The 21,274-nt window shown below is 45.5% G+C and overlaps 1 protein-coding gene across 1 annotated transcript; it reads right to left on the bottom strand.

Moving 5' to 3' along the window:
• Positions 1-640: 640 nt before the first annotated feature.
• LOC125520013 (protein MICROTUBULE BINDING PROTEIN 2C-like) lies at positions 641-3,939 on the bottom strand. Its single transcript, XM_048684795.1, has 5 exons — positions 3,699-3,939; positions 3,502-3,570; positions 2,786-3,145; positions 1,449-1,664; positions 641-1,047 (listed from the first exon to the last, which is right to left on the bottom strand). The coding sequence occupies exons 1-5, from the start codon at positions 3,828-3,830 to the stop codon at positions 895-897; spliced, it is 930 nt and encodes a 309-aa protein (XP_048540752.1). The 5' UTR covers positions 3,831-3,939; the 3' UTR covers positions 641-894.
• Between the last annotated feature and the right edge of the window lie 17,335 nt (positions 3,940-21,274).

Genomic DNA, 21,274 nt, shown 5'->3' on the forward strand with positions numbered 1-21,274 from the left:
GGAGTCGAGTCGTCAAATAACATTCTCTCTAAGCTTTGGCTGCGTTTTTTTTTATAATAATCTCCTCCATTCAATCACAGTTGCATCATTTACAAGGAAGGGCATCATCGCATCCGGAGGCGAATCCATCCAGATACCAGGAGGAGGTATCTTTACAGCTGTACTCGGTAAACTTTGGATGTGTTTGTTTAGCCTTCCTGGGCGACTTTTCATGAGAAAAAAACTACGTTTGTTTGGGAATTGTGAGGATATATCATTAAGAGCATGCATTGGGAGTGGCATAAACCTGCTTTGGGCTGTACTTTACACTTAGTGTGGATATGATCTAGCTGCAACTGTTCTGGTAGATTCATTGCAAGATGTTTTGCTGTGTTCACAAGTTCCTCCGAAAAGGAAATTAGTGTTGTCACTATAATGCACTTACTTGCTTTCAGTTCTTCAGATGACATTATGTGATTCCACATCACCGTGAATCGTGATTGCACAAATATGACGATTCAAAGGATAATGAAAAGAAGATGCATCAGCAGTTCAAAAATTCCAATATCATAAAACTTAGCAGCAATCTGTGCCCGGACATTCAACCAAGTCTAAAAACACTAAAATCACACTAGATAGCAGCACTGCCCAGTGCTCATCATCAAAACAACAGCCAAAGTTTTCCTTCTAATATAATCCACAACGGAGAGCACAGAACCAGGTAAATGTGATCCGAAAACTAAAACAATTGTCCAGTTTCAAGTGCTCGATTGGTTACAGTCACACCGGTCACACACATGAACCAGCTCAAGCCCACAATTATAATTACATCAGTGACTTAAAATTATCGTACATACACTACAATTGGCACCCCCGTGCATCATCGTACATACACTACAACTGGCACCTCGTGCATTATTGTACAACAAGGACCTGCAGCCTTGACCGCGCCTCCGCAACTGAACTCAACTGTTCTTCGTTAGGGTTTGCTCTTGCAGCAGCAAGAGCTTCAGCATATGTAACTCTTTCCTGCTCTATCTTGTCCACTTCAATCTTGTCGATTTCACTCTGAAAGAGCAACGTTTGATGGTTACTTAAAGAGGGTAAATATGCAGGCATGACATCTTCCCAGTTTTACTTTTGTTGAAGTTTCCTGGCAGCTTTCATAGTGATCTTGCATGGCGGGGCACAGATCGCACTATTAACATATCCTAGCAGTGTTACCCTTATTATGTTGATAGCCTAAATTGTTAGCGAATTCCATTGTAGAATCCGAATCTTAAACATTACATGATTTTCAAGCCAGAAATGATAAGCTAGATTACCATACAATTTACACAGTTGACAAAAAAGGAACAATTTGGAATACTACATTGCAATTAGATCTTTTGCAGAGAATTAGTAGTACAGATAACAGCGTCATCATTGATCAGACCTGTAAAACTTGTAGGGATTCAAGGATTACTCACCACTGATTGAAGTGCCTCTAGATCATAAGATGGTATGCTACCATCGTGACAATCATCTGAAACATTCTCCGAGATTTTCTCGAATAATGTCACGAATGAACTTATCTCAAACTCCATATTGGAGACGTCCCCTTGAAGATCTTCCACCTTCTTATTTGAGGTCTTTACCTCCCATTCCAATTTTTCTAAGGATGCTTGCTTGTCTGCAAGCATAATCTACAGAAGAAATTTCAGAGAAAAAAAACATCAAATAAATGCCCTAGTATGGGCAGTTGATTTGACTATAAACCAAACATTTAATATAAGAAATGAAGGGAACAGAACACCCACTCTGTTAAACTTTACCGAAATTGAGCTATGCTGTTATCATCTGGTAAGGGAAATGTATATGAAATAAACATGCTTTATTCAACTGCATTGCAAAAAGTGGAATTGCGTAAATGCACAGATCAATTCTGTGCACGAGAGCAGGGCCACAGTTCAGTTTGCACTATGGCCAAAATGAGGATTAAAACTTTGGACCGGATAGCCTAGTAGTGGAAAAAAAAACTAGGCTGCAGAGATTCGAAATTCACTAATAAAGCCTGGCACGAGGATTAAATGCATTGCAATCCAGATTATAACTGGAAAGTGGAAACTGCTGCATATGGCCTGTCTGCTATTCGTACCTTAGTTTCTTCAGTTTAAAATCAACTTGGCATATTGTGAACTAAATGGTGGTGAACATAAGCATATCATTCCCTAATTTTATGTTGTAATTGCAAGAAATGTTTGATGAATCTTCTAGGAATTGGCCACATGCTCTTTTCAAAGAAATTACCATTTTGGCTGCTTGGAACATATGGAAGATTAGAAGCAGATGCTACTTTGACAGGATACCTGCCTCCTTGGTGGACTGGCTGAGACTACTCCAATCTCACCTCAATATTTTGAAACTGAGGGTGCAGCCTAATATAGCCGAATTTTTGACTAGCTTTAATGATAGTCATGTAGTGTCACTTTTCTTTCTTCTTATGGCCTTTGTATAATTCTGGATTTTGTTTCATGACTCTGTAAATATTCTTTATTTAATTTAAATAGCAATAGGAGCCTCTCCTGCTGCTCTAATGGTTAAAAAATGTATTTTATGTGTTTGTTAGGATCATTGTGATTTGAACACCAAAAATATAAAACGTAGCAAGTAGTGTGCCATTTGTAGAACAAAATTTAAAACGATAACGACAAATAAGCTTCAGAACAAGAGAGGAAACTCTGGCTCACTGAAGCAGAATATAGCACAATTTCCACTAAAGAAATATATATAGCACAATGTAATTGCAGGCAGGCGGGCAATTCACCTTTGCATTTTGTAACTGAGAATTAGCATATTTGATCAAAGCTTCTTTCTCAGCAACTTGGCGTTTCAACCCATCAACTGTCGAATACACCGCATTCATCTCACTCACAGTACTCTCGGCAGACCTCAATGCCTCCTCTTTTTCGACAAGTTGCTTTTGGAGCTCATCGACCTGCTCACGCAGCAAGCCAATCTCATCCTTGTCTTTGGGTTTATTTTCTGCTCCCGATTGAGTCATCGGGGCAACGGAGCCGTTCTCTCCATTTGAATCAGGTGTGCTTTTATTTCCTGTGTCTCCAGGATCCCTCCGCTTTTTTGCCGACAAGGTTTGTGGTGTCTTTGCGCTTTTCAAATCACCACCCTATAAGAAAAAATCACGCATCCCTTCACCGTTACAAAAGCTCATGACAGTAACAAAACAGATTTATCAACGCCATGCCATCTCAACAAGGCTACAAAAGCTTAACAGAAACCGACAGACTTGCGAGATCTACCCCTGTAAACCATGCAAATGACAATGAAATTCCCTAATCTGAACTTTCTTGCACAGCCTATCTACCGAAGCACGACATCTGAACCACTCCCGGGGTCGCAATTCAGAAAAGTACACAGGGAAACCGAAACATCAGCAACTGTCACTATAGCTTTTTTGTTAATGCAAAAAATCCCCACATCCAAGGAGCAAAGCGCCAAAAGACGAAGAAAGAAGCGTGTCACCTTCTTGGCCGGCGCCGGCGTGTACACCAGCGAGGCGCGCCGCGAGTACGACGGGTTCGTCCTCCGATCCTGCATCCAGAGGCAAAGCAAGCCCGATGGTTAGAACGACCCGAATCTACAAGCTCCGCGAGAGGGATCATGAAATCCCTCCAGCCCCGGCGAGATCTGCGCCTCGGCTCGCCCACGCGCGCGCTCACCATGAGGGACTCGACGAGCGGCACCATGTCGACCAGGTCCTTGAAGAGGACCCGATCCACGTTCCCGCGGACCTCGCCGGGGCCGGCCGCGCCGGCGCCGGCCTCCGCCGGCCGGAGGGACCGGTCGAGCATCCCTTTTGTCTCTTTTCAAACCGAATCGGGAGGGCGACGAGTGGGAGTGGGGCGGAATGGAATCGGGTTGGGAATTTGGGAACGGGAAACGGCTGGGAATAGACGAGAGGGTCGGGCGGGTGGTTGGGTCGGGGTTTAAGGCCGCGCGGCTTCTCCGGGTCGCTGGGTTCCGTCGTGGTGTTGATTCCGACCGACCGGGCCGCTTTTTAGGAGGCTTCTTGGTGCGGTGCGGATGGAGTCCTGGCTGGAAAATGCCTGCTTTGGGAAAGGGAACGAGGGGGCCAAAGAGGCGTCACGCTTTGGCTAATGATTCTGTTGTGTGGTTCATGCAAGTGGAAACTAGTACTACTATATGGAGGCAGATGGAATTACTTCTTCTTCCAAGGGGATCTTATCTTCTTTTTGTTTTTAACTAGTCAATGTGTACCTGCAATGCATGTTAATTTAAAAATATATTAAGTGTGTGTGAATATTAAGTAGGATATTATTTGCATGTTATTATGTGATCAACATTATATTTGGCACTGCCGCAAAAAAACATTATATTTGGCTTGAAACTAACTGCACGCTAAACGCGTTGAGCGCTCGACATTGAAGCGGTCTAGGTCGTTGGATTGACATGATTTGATGTCTGAAATTAATTAGATCTGCCACTTTGGGTCTTTTTATATTGGTATAGATATAGATAATGTACTCCCTCCGTTCACAAATATAAGATGTTCTTGATATTTCAAAATGAGCTAACTATGGATTGAAATGTGTGAACAAACAAACTAAAACGTGTCTTGTACATTTGATTTCGGAAAAAAATAGAACATCTAAATGTGTAGGGACTACTATTCCATGCTGCTCACTCCACCCTTATTTATAAGTCTAGAACACCGCACACATTTCGGTAGAAAAAAATGACCATGGATTTGTTCAATAAAATATTAGTTATATGTCGTAAAACCTATATCATAACGGGGAAAGTATTTAGTGCTCCCAGGCCTAGGGTGCTCCCGGTGCTCCGATGCGGAAAACATTTTTTAAAATGTTTAAAAAATTCTGAAAAAAATGCAGCACATCGATGGAACATCGATGTCTCTTGTCAGAAAATTTCAAATCAAAATTCGAAATATTGTTCGAGATACAAAAATGACAAATTTGACATCAATGTGATAATGGGCCAAAACTAAAGCCCAACTTATGTTATGTACAAAAATTTATCATTTTTGTATCTTGAGCAATGTTTCGAATTTTGATTTGAAATTTTGTGACAAGAGACATCGATGTTCCATCGATGTGCTGCATTTTTTCAGAATTTTTGAACATTTTAAAAATGTTTTTCGGACATTTGGAGCACCGGGAGCACCCCAAGCCTGGAAGCACTAGATACTTTCCCTATCATAACGTTCAATTCCAAAGAAAGATTTCAATGGTGTGTTTTTTGTTCCATATAATGTATATTTTATAGACTAAATTAATGGTCAAGGTTAAAATATGCTTGAGACTTATAAATCAGGATAGATGAAGTAGTGGAAATGAAAGGAGACAATCTTAAGATAAAGAGTCAATATGGGCTACCTGATCAAGGCGTGGGCCGAATATTAAGTGTAGCTAAATGATCTATGGCAACAAATATGTGCACGAGTGCCTCCGTTTCACGGGATACGCTCTCCACCAGATGCTCCACCAGGTTATGGGTCATTAGATTCAAAATCAAAGGACAAGATCCATCTGCAAGGGGAGCTGCTGGTGTATTTGCAAAACAGACCTTCAAGTCTAGCTAAACAGATAAGATAGACCTCCCAAGCCCAGTTTGTCTATCGCCCTTCCTCAGTCCTGTCTTTGCCCCGTCCTGTCTCCTGTGCCCCCCACCACCTTGGCATGGGAGCTGAGGTAGGGTTTGAAAAAAAATCACCCATCATGTCTCTTTCCCTCTCCAGCAGAAAGTCAGGATCTCCGCCATAGAAGCTAAACCTACGCAACGAACTGTATTGTGGCGCTGGCTCATGTTCTAGTTTTGGGACGTCGATGGTACAAAGTGACACAAGAGTTGATAGTCTGCTGTACTTCAAGGATCAAGGTGTGTTGTCTTCTTCCTTTACCCATGTGTTTTGGAATGAGTATTATCTACACCGAACCGATGTATGATATATGCAACTAGAAGGGTAAAAATTGTATCTTCAGTTTCAGTTGCTACAGTAATAAGATTACAAATACACAAACAAGATGCTTTTGTTTTATTCCTTCAAAATTTATAACATTTTTTTCATGTGCAGCACTATGCATGATTGTGAGTACTTGTATATGAAGAATCAATACTTGGGAGTTGTGAAACCATTACTAGTTGTTCATGCTCCTAATTTTATTTTGCTATGATCCACATTGTAGCGATGCTCTGAAGGTAATATCCTCAATGTGTGTTGCTTGTTAGCATGTTAGTGAACCAAAATTAATGTTTTGAAAACTCACCAGTGAACTCAAAAGGCATGTACCCACAAAAAAACTCAAAAGGCATGCAAGGTAGAACATGCACATGTTACTGATCGGGAATGACATTAGCGTGATGTGAGTGTCGTCTATATGCATGAGCTGCAAGTATGATGGTAATTTTTATCCCCTGGTTACAACACTTAAAATATAAATAAACAAAGAGATTTGCAAGACCGCAATTATTCATTTTCTTACGCAAATTTGGGAGCTTAGTGGGTTTTGTAAAATGAGAGGACATAACAACAGATATCAAACTGCTAAATTTACTCCTTGTACTCTTCCTGATTGTGCCTAGTTGTCCTAGGCTCTGGCTTTTCTAGCACCATGTATTCATCAAGAATGTAAACCTGTGAAACTAACAATGTAAGCTTTTTATTCTACTTTGCACTTAAGATGCACGGTTGTTGAACAAATTATGTGCATTCATACTATGAAACACTTGTGCTGCAATGCAAGACCATTGATGTTATTGCATTGTACTCCCTACCAGCTAAAGATATCGTGTCCATAGAGCTGCAACGAGATGCCTCATGATGTAGATCTGGGCGCTGGTGTTTCAAAGCTGGAAGCCAAAGAGGGAGAGGGAGAGAGGTGATTCGCCCCATTTTTTTTAACCCCAGATCAGCAAGGCGACCTAGAGCAGTGGCACACAACATTGGAAAATGTAGGTAGACGAACTGGGCTTCGGGGGTCTATCTGATCTGTTTAGCTAGATTGAAGGTATGTTTTTGCAAATGTACCATCATCTTCCCTTGCAGATGGATCTTGTCCATTGATTTCAAATCTAATGGCCCATAGCATAGTGGAGCACCTGGTGCACGAGTGCCTCCATTTCACAGGATGCGCTCTCGCATCTGGTGCACGAGTGCCTCCGTTTCACAGGATACGCTCTCTGGTTGCATATACCTTGCCCCTGCTTTGCAACACGTATTGTCACGGGCGCCTAGAGCCCATGCCAGGGTTACCAACAGACCAGGGAAGGTTCTACCATTTGTCATTGTAATCTTATGCCCAACATTGAGTGCCTCCATGGATTTTGAGATTCCCAATATCGGCTAGCTCAATTTAAACTAATTCTATGAGGAATTTATGTGCACACTGAGTTCGCCCCTTTGGACATAGTTGACAGTGTTCCTTGAGTTCAATCCTCCTCGAGTTCGCCCAATATCAGGCTTCGATCCTCCTCGAGTTCGTCCGTTTGGACATAGTCGACAGAACTCCAACATAGATTCTCGATGTCTCCTTGAGGCAGTGAGGTTAGGGTTTCTCGTCATGTGGCGATAATTGGTGTTAGATGGTTTAGATCTATGCAAGAGTTCAGCGACGACGACTGGGGCTCCAATGTGTCGGTCCTTGGAGGCACGTGCAGGAAGACTTCTTGACTGTCATCGACAAGGTCAAACCTGCTCCGGTAAAGAAGCAATGATAGCGATGCGTCGGTAGCTCATTATGGCGGCAGTAACGGTCGTTCGATAGCCTCGGAATCTCAATGTATTTTTTATTTTGTTTGAGATGCTTTATACTTCCAATGAGCTTTTTATAATATATCTTGATCTTTTTCAAAAAAGAAACACCAAGAGATAATTTCTTAGTTGAGACATGCAAATCTATTTCAACTTTTTATTGTTCTTAAGTCAGTGGATTTTTGTTTCTTAGACACAATACAATCAAAGAAGCTCATATACACGAGTATACACTCACCTCTATGAACACACACACGCACACCTTACCCTGTGAGCATCTCCGAGAGACTGAACCGACCTAGTATCTTAAGATTTACGAAGGCACCACAGTAGTTTATCCTTTCAAGTCAACAGTCATCTTACGTGACTACACATAATAGAAGCTCGGACCACCTATATATGGGTGAAACCCACGTTTCCCATTAGAGCAGCTATAACCGGAATTGTCTAATCCGGATCCCTATACTCCCATGGACGCGCCCGAGCCGGGCATGTCCTCATTTGGCCCTCTCCACAACCACACTTTCCTAATCTCAATACTCAAATCCATGCAAATCCATGCATGACGATCATACAACACAAATTCATCATATATTCTATGATACAAAGATAGTGTAGCCCAAATAAATTCAGTACATGTCAAAATAAAATTCAATAGTTCATATATAGATAAATGATACACAAATGAATCAAATCTTCACTCCTCACGGTAATTGGTCCTCTTTTTCATACGAAGCAACCACTTCGTCCCTTCATCATCCAAGGGGTTGATGTCCTGCAACATGATCCTCAACTCCTACGTATCTCTCGCAAGGCGCAACCTCTCTTTCTCGAGGTCAAGACCACGCATTGTTACTGTTTGCTCAAGCTCCCATTTGGCAACCTTCTCTTGCCTCTCCAATTCCACCTTGTCCTTCTCCAAGGCAAATCTCTCCCGATCAAACTCCATCTTCTCCCTTTGCACAACAATGAACAACTTGTACATATCCTTCTTCTTCACCTCCTTTCCATAAAAAATGCCCATCCAAGTGGCGCATATTTTGCTTGCCGCACCTTCACGCGCCACCCTTTCCTTCTCCCACTTGTTTTCCATCACTTGTTGGTTTCTTTTTGGCATGGTTGGTTGTAAGTCGGACGCACCATTTTCTTCTCCTTCCTCTTCCAACCCAATTGATTGAGCCAAGCTTGACCCGTCATTTTTCTTCATCTTCTTTGGGTTGTTTTCAATTTCCTTGAGGACAGTCCGTCACTTGGGTTTTCCATTCAAATTTTCAACCAACAATGAAAAAAAGTGAATGGCTTCTTCTTCACTTGACGGTACAGAAGCCGCCGCCAAAGTGGCATAGGTTTGAACTCCGATGCCACTTTGGTTCCGTCCTAGAGCTTGTTTGAGATAACCAATAAATTTTCTAACGACCTCTTAGATGGCCGGACATCTATGTTGAAGAGAGCATTGGGTGTGGCTTCATGTAGTGTTTTTACTCGTGATAAAGTTTTCAAAAAATCCCAATTTTTCTCGCCTTTTTGCCCGGCTCCACAAATCAGATCCATGCTAGTTTTGCACCAACTTTCACATAACAAAACATCCTCAAATTATGTGAATGTCGGACCCCTAGGCTTCGCAACTTTCGCAAGTTTTTCTTCTTTTTAGTGTGTGATGCTTTCTCAACTTCAAACATCTAGGAATTGGTATCCTCCATAGTAAATTTGTAAAGACTCTTGACCATGATTTATCATGTCATGCAATATTTGTTCCTACTATATGCATCGCAATTTAACTATCGTCCTACTAATACGATCCGATGATATGTGCAACCGAAGAAACTATGAAAAAAATGTGAAAGGGTCACAAATTATACTAAGACTTGGTCGGGCATTCCATCGAACACGAAGTGGGCATGATCGGAGCTGGCATTGCTCGAGCACGCCCGATGTAGTTTGAGCTCCGGCGAGTCGGCCATCATGTCTGCCTTGGGGATGGCTTGTTTTTTTTTGAAAAGGAGGATTACCTCGACCTCTACATCTGGGCGATGCATGCAGTCATTTTATTAATTATTCACAAAGATCTTATAAAGTAGTACATCAGGTAGTCTGAAGCCACCATCCTAGCAACAACTGTCGCTACTCCTATCCACCTGATGACGGGGTGCCGATAGTCCGAGCCTAATACCAAACAGACATCGCACAAATGCCTAACATCTAAAGCTAGAGGCCCCAACCAAGCCACATACCGGGTTTGGGGCACAAGCTGGTCTGACGCACTCTCTGTGTTGTCGTCACTATCTTCCATCAATCCATCTTCAGAGCAGAAACTAATGCACCGACTTTGCCAGGCCTCTCTGCCATCGACGCCACCATGACGCTAGACAGCACCCTGCCGAGTCTCCACAGCGCCATGCCCTTGTGAAAAGCTCAAATCCGGGATGCCCGTCCACTTGGAGGGCATGACGGGGTCGGACAACAACGACAAGTTTATTGTCTCCGTGGCCACGACCGACAGATTTGGCGGCGGCGCGTTCATATCCTCAGCAGCGGCCAATAAGGCCGCGTCCGTAGCTGCCTTCGTTGCCGCTATCTTCTCCGCCGCCTCATGCTCGCACTGCCTCCGGCGGCGCTCCTTCCGGGCAAGGTTCTCCGCCTTGCAAGGATCCAAAGCCAAGCATGGGACCTCGACTGATTCCGCCGAGGCATCATCTGTGGCCGTGGAGGTGGGCACGATCGTCGGTGACAATATAGGCGAAGGCGGGAGAGGACGACTAGTAAGGATGGGGCGGGCGGCTGCGGGAGAAATGGAGGAGGGAGGAAGGAGGCTGGAGGAGTTCGATCGATGCGGAGAACTAGTCAATTTGGTTCTGATTTGGGATGGATCCGCCTTGACAGAGCCAACACGGCGGATGTGTCTGGGCGCTTCCGTGCCTCCCCGTATCTAGCCTAGATATGAGCCAGATATGAGGTGTGTCGGTCAGTCCCGGTGTTTGAGGCGGAAATGGGGCGCCCGGTTGGGTGGCATTTTTTCGTCCGGTCATTGACCCGGCAGCCCGTCCAGGCGTTTGGGACGGATTGGGGGTCTGGTTGTAGATACTCTTATGCATGCTTTTTCTAGGGTAATATACATAGAGTACAATGTACAGAACAACTGTTCATCCGGTACGCTCGAGAGAGAAAAAGGTTTCCATCGAGCGAGTACATTAGAAGGACCATCGCCCTGTACGTGGTTGCATGATTCCAAAGTGGTTACCGAGACAAAAGCCTTGTACACTACTCCACCTTCGAGACACTCTGGCGATTAGTAGCGCTCTTTTTCCTGATTGGCACTAACACTTGTCTTTTTTCTTTTTTGCGGCAACTAACACTTGTCTTCTTTCTCTCGAGAGTACAGTCTACACCGGCCTGATACGGGACAAGTATAAATACACAACAAACCAAGAAGAAAAATAGCAGCCGGACGGTCGTACCGGGCCACCAGTTGGAGGCTGGCGCGACACTCGCCGGCCGAACAGCCATTGAGACGTCGTGCCGTCCCAAAACAGTTTTTGTCAAAAAAGAAAGTCTGACAAAGACGGAAATAGAATTTGTAAGGGTTCATTTGGTTCACATGATTCTAAAACCGTAAAATATAGGATAAAAACACAAGAAGAAATGCATGTGCAAAATAGAGAGTTGGTAAATATAAGAATTATGTCAACCTTACTATGAACATGGTCAAATGGAAGTTAAACCACATGAAAGTGAACAATTAGAATATTATTATTCTCTGCTATTTAAAAAAATAACGTTTTGTCGTCTAACTTCTTTTTCGTCCAACTTTACATACGTTCTCTCTTTCCTTTCTTCGTTTTAATCCTTTTTCTTTATATCTCTGGTTTTTCATCGGTTTACCTTTAAAACCGCCTTAACTAGGGATGAAAATGGAGTGGAAACTTTCCGTTTTTCCGGAGGAAAAATGGAAACAGAGAGGAAATATGAAAACGGAAATGGAAATTTGCAAAATGGAAGTGGAAATGGAATTTTTTATGCGGAAACGGAAACAAAAATGAAACGGTGTTTTCCGGTGGAATATGCATGGAAATGGAACTTTCCGTTTCCGTGAATATGGAATTTCTGTTTTTACTATAGACCTATAGCTGCTTTGTAGCCTAACCACTAAAGAGAACACAATGACACAATTAGTAGAATGCATGTAAGGCCCAACTTCTACTACCACACATGTACTCAACTTGACCCTATACGCAATTGTCCGGTACTATTACAATACTACGCTAAGTTGCTAACATAATGATATTATTTTGTAGCCATGTTAACAACTCATTAAATTTGTTTGTTTTTGTGTGCATTTCTCTATGATTTAAGGGGTTTTTAAGTTTCGATCAATGCCTATTTCTGTTTCCGTATCCGCATTGTATTCGCTCCGTGTCCGTTTCCAGTAGTATCTGTTTCCGTATTCATTTCCGGAGATTCTGTATTCGTTTCCGCTTCTGCAAAAAAATATGAAAACAAATATGATAGCACTCAGTTCCGTCCGTTTCCGCTCCGTTTTCATCCCTAGCCTTAACTGCCTCGTCTTCTATTTATTTACCAAATAAATTTTTTTATAAGCCAATAAGTGCTTACGAAATAAGTTTTTATCAAATAAAACGTTTATTTACACAGTCACAATAATATGGACATGTAAATCACATGCTAATGTACTAAAATATGTATACCCCTTTCAATTCACGGGTAATTATCTAGTGTCACTTAAAAAATCTTATTCTCATTCTTTATGCATAGAAATTTGAAGAATAGGTCCAAGTGGATGTCAAATTTTATGTGTTTTCATCTGAAACTGAGATAAAAGAAAAAACTCCTTCATTTTTCCTCTGCCTGATTCTTCTGAACCAAAGACATAACAGTGGTGCCATAGAAACCCCAGCGTTGTACAGGTTGTAGATAGGCCCGTCCCCCGCATCGCTCTCCTCTGGCGACACGGGGGAAACCCCAGCCGCCGCCGCAAGGTAACCCTCCCTTCGCCTACTCCCGCTGCACTGCCGACGGAGGGCCGGCCGGCGAAGCCGTGCCGCGCCCCGGGATGATGGCGGCGGGGCGGATCGGTTCCCCTTGCGCATCCCCACCCCACCCCACCCCAAGCTCGAGATCCACCAGCCGCCGCCGCCAGGAAGCTCCCCCTCCGCCCGCCTCTGCTGCGCCGCCGTCGGAGGGCCGGCCGACGAGACCGCGTCGCGCCCCGGGATGGTGGCGGCGGGGCGGTTTTCGTCCCTCTCACGCTTTCCCCTGCCCCGCGTCCCCGATTTCTTCGCGCACCGCGGGCGCCCTCCCTTCCAGCTGCTGCAACTCCTGCCGGTCCGGCGTCGGACGCAACGTTCTTGGCTCCAGCCTCGGCGTCCTCCCTGCAGTCCGCCCACCCCCTGTTGCAGCACGGCCCACCCCTACTGGTGCTGCTGTTGCCCGTGGGCTGGGCGCGAGACCTGCGGCCGGCTGCGGGGTTGTTCTTTACCCGCCTCCGTGCAGGCGGCCCCCCGTTTCCGGCGGCCCTTCCTCCCCTCCGCGAGCAACGGTGATGGCTAACGCGCAGAGGCGACGAGGCTATAGTGCTTGTGCAGTCATGGTGCTTCTCTAGGCGGGTACTTGCTGGTGCTGCTTTGGCCCCGACGAGCTTGGGCCCGCGTCTCTCCGGTGCCTACGATCGCCGGTGTCCTTTGCTGGGCAGCTCCGCCCTTGGTGACCCAACAGCTGCGTTCCTTCCAGCTCGCTTGGCTCACCGATGTTTCGATGGCTATGGCCACGACAGATTGGATCTGCGTCCCTCCAGTCCTAGCTTGCCGGCGTTGCTGATCGCCGTCGCCCCACCCTCCTCGTGGTTCACTCTGCGCCTGTCCTGCCTTGTACATCTCAAAAGCCTCCCCTTTGGTCAGATCCAATGCTCGTGGGTCCGGAGGTGGTGCCACCCTCCGACGGCAGGTGCAGCCCGGCCAACCGCCTCCCGAATAAGTGGCTCTGGCTAGGGACGGCTTCCTCATCTTCGACTCCAGATACGGTGGCTATGGGATTGCTCAACCTATGGTCGGAGCGAAATCTCTGCCCGGCTTGCCGGTGCTGGCAGCGTCGGCGTCTGCGGATGTCGTTTCCTTCTTGGAGGCACTTTCAAGGCCCTCGGCTGAGCCCCTCCTCGAGCACAGGGGAAACCCTAGGTCCTCCGGACCGGATGGCGATGGCGTCTCGGCGTCGTCTTCCTTCTTGAAGGCGCTATCTTGCTCGCTCGTGGTGCCCCCGGTTTTTGGTTTTCGCGATGTTGGTATTCTCGCTAGTTTGGCTTTGCCGCTTTTGGTTCAGGCTTGGTAGGTCTAGCTGTGTTCTATCCTTGTTCGGGCCGAGCATCCCTTGTCTCCCTGCTTCGGGCACCATGTTCACGCCTGCCTGTGTTCGTGTCATGTGATGTATCCCCTCTGTACTCATTATATTCCTTCTAACAATGCAATGATACGCAAGCTTTGCGTATTCACGAAAAAAAAGAAAAATTTCCTATTCCTTCATTTCCCCCCTTTGAAACAGAGGAGCACTCAGGTTTTTACCACATCTTGCCCGCACAAATTATTTATCTTATGAGTGTTTGTATTGGTTAAGATAGTCGGCCAAGACATAAATAGAATCGTTGGGTGATAATGTTATTATCACGTATACACAATGTTGTTTTAACCATTAAGAAGTCGCTTCTAGGTGGGAATGTATCCGGTGCATCTGCACTTGTGGTGCTACCGATGCACCGGATGCCATAGAATATTTTTTTAAATCTGAAAAAATTCTAGTATCTTAACACAACATCAGTGTATCATGTCACAAAATTTCGTATGAAAATTTGAAATATTTTTTGAGATACAAAAATGAAAAATGTGATATTAGTGTGATACTGTGCCAGATCTAAAGCCCAAGTTATCTTATGTACTATTCAGTGTTGAATTTGTCATTTTTGTTTTTTGAATTATGTTTCGAATTTTGACTTAAAATTTTGTGACAACCTACATTGATGTTGTGTGAGTATACTAATTTCTTTTAGAATTTTTTAAACAATTTAAAAGCACAATGTGAGTTCGGTGCACCGGTAGCACCATAAACTCCGATGCACCAGATATTTTCCCGCTTCTAGGTATCCACTATATATAAAATGGAAGCACATTCTTAGAGGTATTAAAATCGAGTATCTTAGGAGCAGTACAATTTCACGGTTTGGTCACCACTGCCCGTTGGAAGTGGACGCCTAAACAAACCGGTCTCCACTACATGAGCTTAACATTCTAAGAGCATCTCTAGCAGACCCCGTATAATATCGACCCGCAAAACTTGTTTACAGTTCGCTGTATATGTGATTTGCAGGGAGAATTCGTGCGCTGCCGATCAGGCCTCGTATATGAAACTGTAAAATTGAAAAAAAAACATTCGTGGGAGAAACTTACAACGACATTGATCATATATTGTTCATCATCATACTACATTAGTCTCATACATAGTTCATCAACATTGTACTAGTAGGGGGGTGCGGGTCCGAGCCTACGCTAACAAAATTGACGAGCTCGCGGCAGCGACGACGCGGCGGAGAAGCCCAGTCCTCGTCGGAGTCAAGGTCGATGAAGACCTTGGCCTGTTCCACCTTCATGACACACAGGTCCGCCTCCTTGGATGCGTGCGCCTGCGACGCCCTGCTCGAGGAAGTTCCGCTCGTAGTCGAGCTTGCGGCGGCGGAGCGCGTCAGCCTCCTCGAGCTCCCTCGCCGAGTGCTCCATGATGACGTGCTCTAGGTGCTCCTCCTACCCCGGGGGGAGGTAGTCCTTGGAGCCGATCACTCCTCGACGCGGCGGCGCGTCGGCCTCGAGCTTGATGGCGGGCGGCCCGAGCTCCTCCGGCTATCTCTTGACCGGTGTGAGCCACGAGCTCGAGGCGCCCGCGGATGAGCTCTCCGCGGCAAAGGAGCCGGAGGAGGCATGGCGGCGGCGGGCGAGCTTGAAGGAAATATGCCCTAGAGGCAATAATAAAGTTATTATTTATTTCCTTATATCATGATAAATGTTTATTATTCATGCTAGAATTGTATTAACCAGAAACATGATACATGTGTGAATACATAAACAAACAGAGTGTCACTAGTATGCCTCTACTTGACTAGCTCGTTAATCAAAGATGGTTATGTTTCCTAACCATAGACATGAGTTGTCATTTGATTAACGAGATCACATCATTAGGAGAATGATGTGATTGACATGACCCATTCCGTTAGCTTAGCACTTGATCGTTTAGTTTGTTGCTATTGCTTTCTTCATGACTTATACATGTTCCTATGACTATGAGATTATGCAACTCCCGTTTACCGGAGGAACACTTTATGTGCTACCAAATGTCACAACGTAACTGGGTGATTATAAAGGTGCTCTACAGGTGTCTCCAAAGGTACTTGTTGGGTTGGCGTATTTCGAGATTAGGATTTGTCACTCCGATTGTCGGAGAGGTATCTCTAGGCCCACTCGGTAATGCACATCACTTAAGCCTTGCAAGCATTACAACTAATGAGTTAGTTGCGGGATGATGTATTACGGAACGAGTAAAGAGACTTGTCGGTAACGAGATTGAACTAGGTATTGAGATACTGACGATCGAATCTCAGGCAAGTAACATACCGATGACAAAGGGAACAACGTATGTTGTTATGCGGTCTGACCGATAAAGATTTTCGTAGAATATGTGGGAGCCAATATGAGCATCCAGGTTCCGCTATTGGTTATTGACCGGAGACGTGTCTCGGTCATGTCTACATAGTTCTCGAACCCGTAGGGTCCGCACGCTTAAAGTTTCGATGACGGCTATATTATGAGTTTTGATGTACCGAAGGTTGTTCGGAGTTCGGGATGTGATCACGGACATGACGAGGAGTCTTGAAATTGTTGAGACATGAATATTGATATATTGGAAGCCTACATTTGGATATCGGAAGTGTTCCGGGTGAAATCGGGATTGTACGGGAGTATCGAGGGGTTACCGGACCCCCCCGATGGATTAATGGGCCATAGTGGGCCTTAGTGGAGAAGAGGAGAGGCGGCCAGGGCAGGGCCGCGCGCCCCTCCCCCTAGTATGAATAGGACAAGGAGAGGGGGCAGCGCCCCCCCCCCTTCCTTCCTCTCTCCCTCCTCTTTCCCCCCTTCTCCTAATCCAACAAGGAAGGGAGGGAGTCCTACTCCCGGTGGGAGTAGGACTCCTCCTGGCGCGCCTCCTCCTGGACGGTCACACCTTCCCCCTTGCTCCTTTATATACGGGGGCAGGGGGGCACTCCATACGGACAACAATTGATTTGATCTTTTAGCCGTGTGCGGTGCCCCCCTCCATCATAGTCCACCTCGATAATACTGTAGCAGTGCTTAGGCGAAGCCCTGCGTCGGTAGAACATCATCATCGTCACCATGCCATCGTGCTGATGAAACTCTCCCTCAACACTCGGCTGGATCGGAGTTCGAGGGACGTCATCGGACTGAACGTGTGCTGAACTCGAGGTGCCGTGCGTTCGGTACTTGATCGGTCGGATCGTGAAGACGTACGACTACATCAACCGCGTTGTGCTAACGCTTCCGTTTTCGGTCTACGAGGGTACGTGGACAACACTCTCCCCTCTCGTTTCTATGCATCACCATGATCTTGCGTGTGAGTAGGAATTTTTTGAAATTACTACGTTCCCCAAAAGTGGTATCAGAGCCTGGTTTTATGCGTATATGTCATATGCACGAGTAGAATACAAGTGAGTTGTGGGTGATATAAGTCATACTGCTTACCAGCATGTCATATTTTGGTTCGGCGGTATTGTTGGATGAAGCGGCCCAGACCGACATTACGCGTACACTTACGCGAGACTGGTTCTACCGACGTGCTTTGCACACAGGTGCCTAGCGGGTGTCAGTTTCTCCAACTTTAGTTGAACCGAGTGTGGCTATGCCCGGTCCTTGCGAAGGTTAAAACAGCATCAACTTGACAAACTATCGTTGTGCTTTTGATGCGTAGGTAAGAACGGTTCTTGCTAAGCCCGTAGCAGCCACGTAAAATTTGCAACAACAAAGTAGAGGACGTCTAACTTGTTTTTGCAGGGCATGTTGTGATGTGATATGGTCAAGACATGATGCTAAATTTTATTGTATGAGATGATCATGTTTTGTAACCGAGTTATCGGCAACTGGCAGGAGCCATATGGTTGTCGCTTTATTGTATGCAATGCAATCGCCCTATAATACTTTACTTTATCACTAAGCGGCATCGATAGTCGTGGAAGCATAAGATTGGCGAGACGACAACGATGCTACGATGGAGATCAAGGTGTCGCGCCGGTGACGATGGTGATCATGACGGTGCTTCGGAGATGGAGATCACAAGCACAAGATGATGATGGCCATATCATATCACTTATATTGATTGCATGTGATGTTTATCTTTTATGCATCTTATCTTGCTTTGATTGACGGTAGCATTATAAGATGATCTCTCACTAAATTTCAAGATAAAAGTGTTCTCCCTGAGTATGCACCGTTGCCAAAGTTCGTCGTGCCCAGACACCACGTGATGATCGGGTGTGATAAGCTCTACGTCCATCTACAATGGGTGCAAGCCAGTTTTGCACACGCAAAATACTCAGGTTAAACTTGACGAGCCCAGCATATGCAGATATGGCCTCGGAACACTTAGACCGAAAGGTCGAGCGTGAATCATATAGTATATATGATCAACATAGTGATGTTCACCATTGAAAGCTACTCCGTTTCACGTGATGATCGGTTATGGTTTAGTTGATATGGATCACGTGATCACTTAGAGGATTAGAGAGATGTCTATCTAAGTGGGAGTTCTTAAGTAATATGATTAATTGAACTTAAATTTATCATGAACTTAGTACGTGATAGTATCTTGCTTGTCTATGTTGTTTGTAGATAGATGGCCCGTGTTGTTGTTCCGTTAAATTTTAATGCGTTCCTTGAGAAAGCAAAGTTGAAAGATGATGGTAGCAATTACACGGACTGGGTCCGTAACTTGAGGATTATCCTCATTGCTGCACAGAAAAGTTATGTCCTAGAAGCACCGCTAGGTGTACCACCTGCGCCAGCAACTGCAGACATTATGAATGCCTGGCAGTCGCGTGTTGATGATTACTCGATAGTTCAGCGTGACATGCTTTATGGCTTAGAACCGGGACTTCAACGATGTTTGGAACGTCATGAAGCATATGAGATGTTCCAGGAGTTGAAGTTAATATTTCAAAAGAATGCCCGGATTGAGAGATATGAAGTCTCCAATAAGTTCTACAGCTGCAAGATGGAGGAGAATAGTTCTGTCAGTGAGCATATACTCAAGATGTCTGGGTACTGCAATCACTTGATTCAACTGGGAGTTAATCTTCCGGATGATAGCGTCATTGGCAGAATTCTTCAATCACTGCCACCAAGCTACAAAAGCTTCGTGATGAACTATAACATGCAAGGGATGGATAAGACGATTCCCGAGCTCTTCGCAATGCTAAAGGCTGTGGAGGTAGAAATCAAGAAGGAGCATCAAGTGTTGATGGTTAATAAGACCACCAGTTTCAAGAAAAAGGGCAAAGGGAAGAAGAAGGGGAACTTCAAGAAGAACAGCAAACGAGTTGCTGCTCAAGAGAAGAAACCCAAGTCTGGACCTAAGCCTGAGACTGAGTGTTTCTACTGCAAGCAGACTGGTCACTGGAAGCGGAACTGCCCCAAGTATTTGGTGGATAAGAAGGATGGCAAGGTGAACAAAGGTATATGTGATATACATGTTATTGATGTGTACCTTACCAGAGCTCCCAGTAGCACATGGGTATTTGATACTGGTTCCGTTGTTAATATTTGCAACTCAAAACAGGGACTACGGATTAAGCGAACACTGGCCAAGGACGAGGTGACGATGCGTGTGGGAAACGGTTCCAAAGTCGATGTGATCGCCATCGGCACGCTACCTCTACATTTACCCTCAGGATTAGTTTTAGACCTAAATAATTGTTATTTGGTGCCAGCGTTTAGCATGAACATTATATCTGGATATTGTTTGATGCGAGACGGTTATTAATTTAAATTAGAGAATAATGGTTGTTCTATTTATATGATTAATATCTTTTATGGTCATGCACCCTTGAAGAGTGGTCTATTTTTGATGAATCTCGATAGTAGTGACACACATATTCATAATGTTGAAGCCAAAAGATGCAGAGTTGATAATGATAGTGAAACTTATTTGTGGCACTGTCATTTAGGTCATATCGGTGTAAAGCGCATGAAGAAACTCCATACTCATGGACTTTTGGAACCACTTGATTATGAATCACTTGGTACTTGCGAACCGTGGATCATGGACAAGATGACTAAAACTCCGTTCTCCGGAACTATGGAGTGTTGGGGAACATTGCAGAAAACAAAAAAAATTCTCTATGTTTCACCAAGATCTATCTATGGAGTCATCTAGAAACGAGAGGGGAGTGCATCTACATACCCTTGTAGATCGCGAGCGGAAGCGTTCAAGAGAACGGGGATGATGGAGTCGTACTCGCCGTGATCCAAATCACCGATGACCAAGTGCCGAACGGACGGCACCTCCGCGTTCAACACACGTATGGAGCGGATGACGTCTCCTCCTTCTTGATCCAGCAAGGGGGAAGGAGAGGTTGACGGAGATCCAGTAGCACGACGGCGTGGTGGTGGATGTAGCAGTGAACGCAGTAGGGCTTCGCCGAGCTTCTGCGAGAGGGAGAGGTGTAGCAGGAGAGAGGGAGGCGCCAAGGCTTGAGGTGCGGCTGCCCTCCCCCCTTATATATAGGCCCCCTAGGGGGGTGCGTCGGCCCTAGGAGATGGGATCTCCTAGGGGGGGCGGCGGCCAAGGGGGTGAAGTACCCCCCAAGGCAAGTGGAGGCGCCCCCTCCCCTAGGGTTCCCAACCCTAGGCGCATGGGGCCCAAGGGGGGGGCGCGCACCAGCCCACTATGGGCTGGTTCCCCTCCCCACTTCAGCCCATGAGGCCCTCCGGAATGGGTGGCCCCACCCGGTGGACCCCCGGGGCCCTTCCGGTGGTCCCGGTACAATACCGCTGACCCCCGAAACTCCCCCGATGGCCGAAACTGCACTTCCTATATATAATTATTCACCTCCGGACCATTCCGGAACTCCTTGTGACGTCCGGGATCTCATCCGGGACTCCGAACAACTTTCGGGTTACTGCATACTCATATCTCTACAACCCTAGCGTCACCGAACCTTAAGTGTGTAGACCCTACGGGTTCAGGAGACATGTAGACATGACCGAGACGACTCTCCGGTCAATAACCAATAGCGGGATCTGGATACCCATGTTGGCTCCCACATGCTCCTCGATGATCTCATCGGATGAACCACGACGTCGAGGATTCAAGCAACCCCGTATACAATTCCCTTTGTCAATCGGTACGTTACTTGCCCGAGACTCGATCGTCGGTATCCCAATA

The sequence above is a fragment of the Triticum urartu genome, chromosome 7 (genome assembly GCF_003073215.2).
Source record: "Triticum urartu cultivar G1812 chromosome 7, Tu2.1, whole genome shotgun sequence".
Classification (NCBI taxonomy): domain Eukaryota; kingdom Viridiplantae; phylum Streptophyta; class Magnoliopsida; order Poales; family Poaceae; genus Triticum; species Triticum urartu.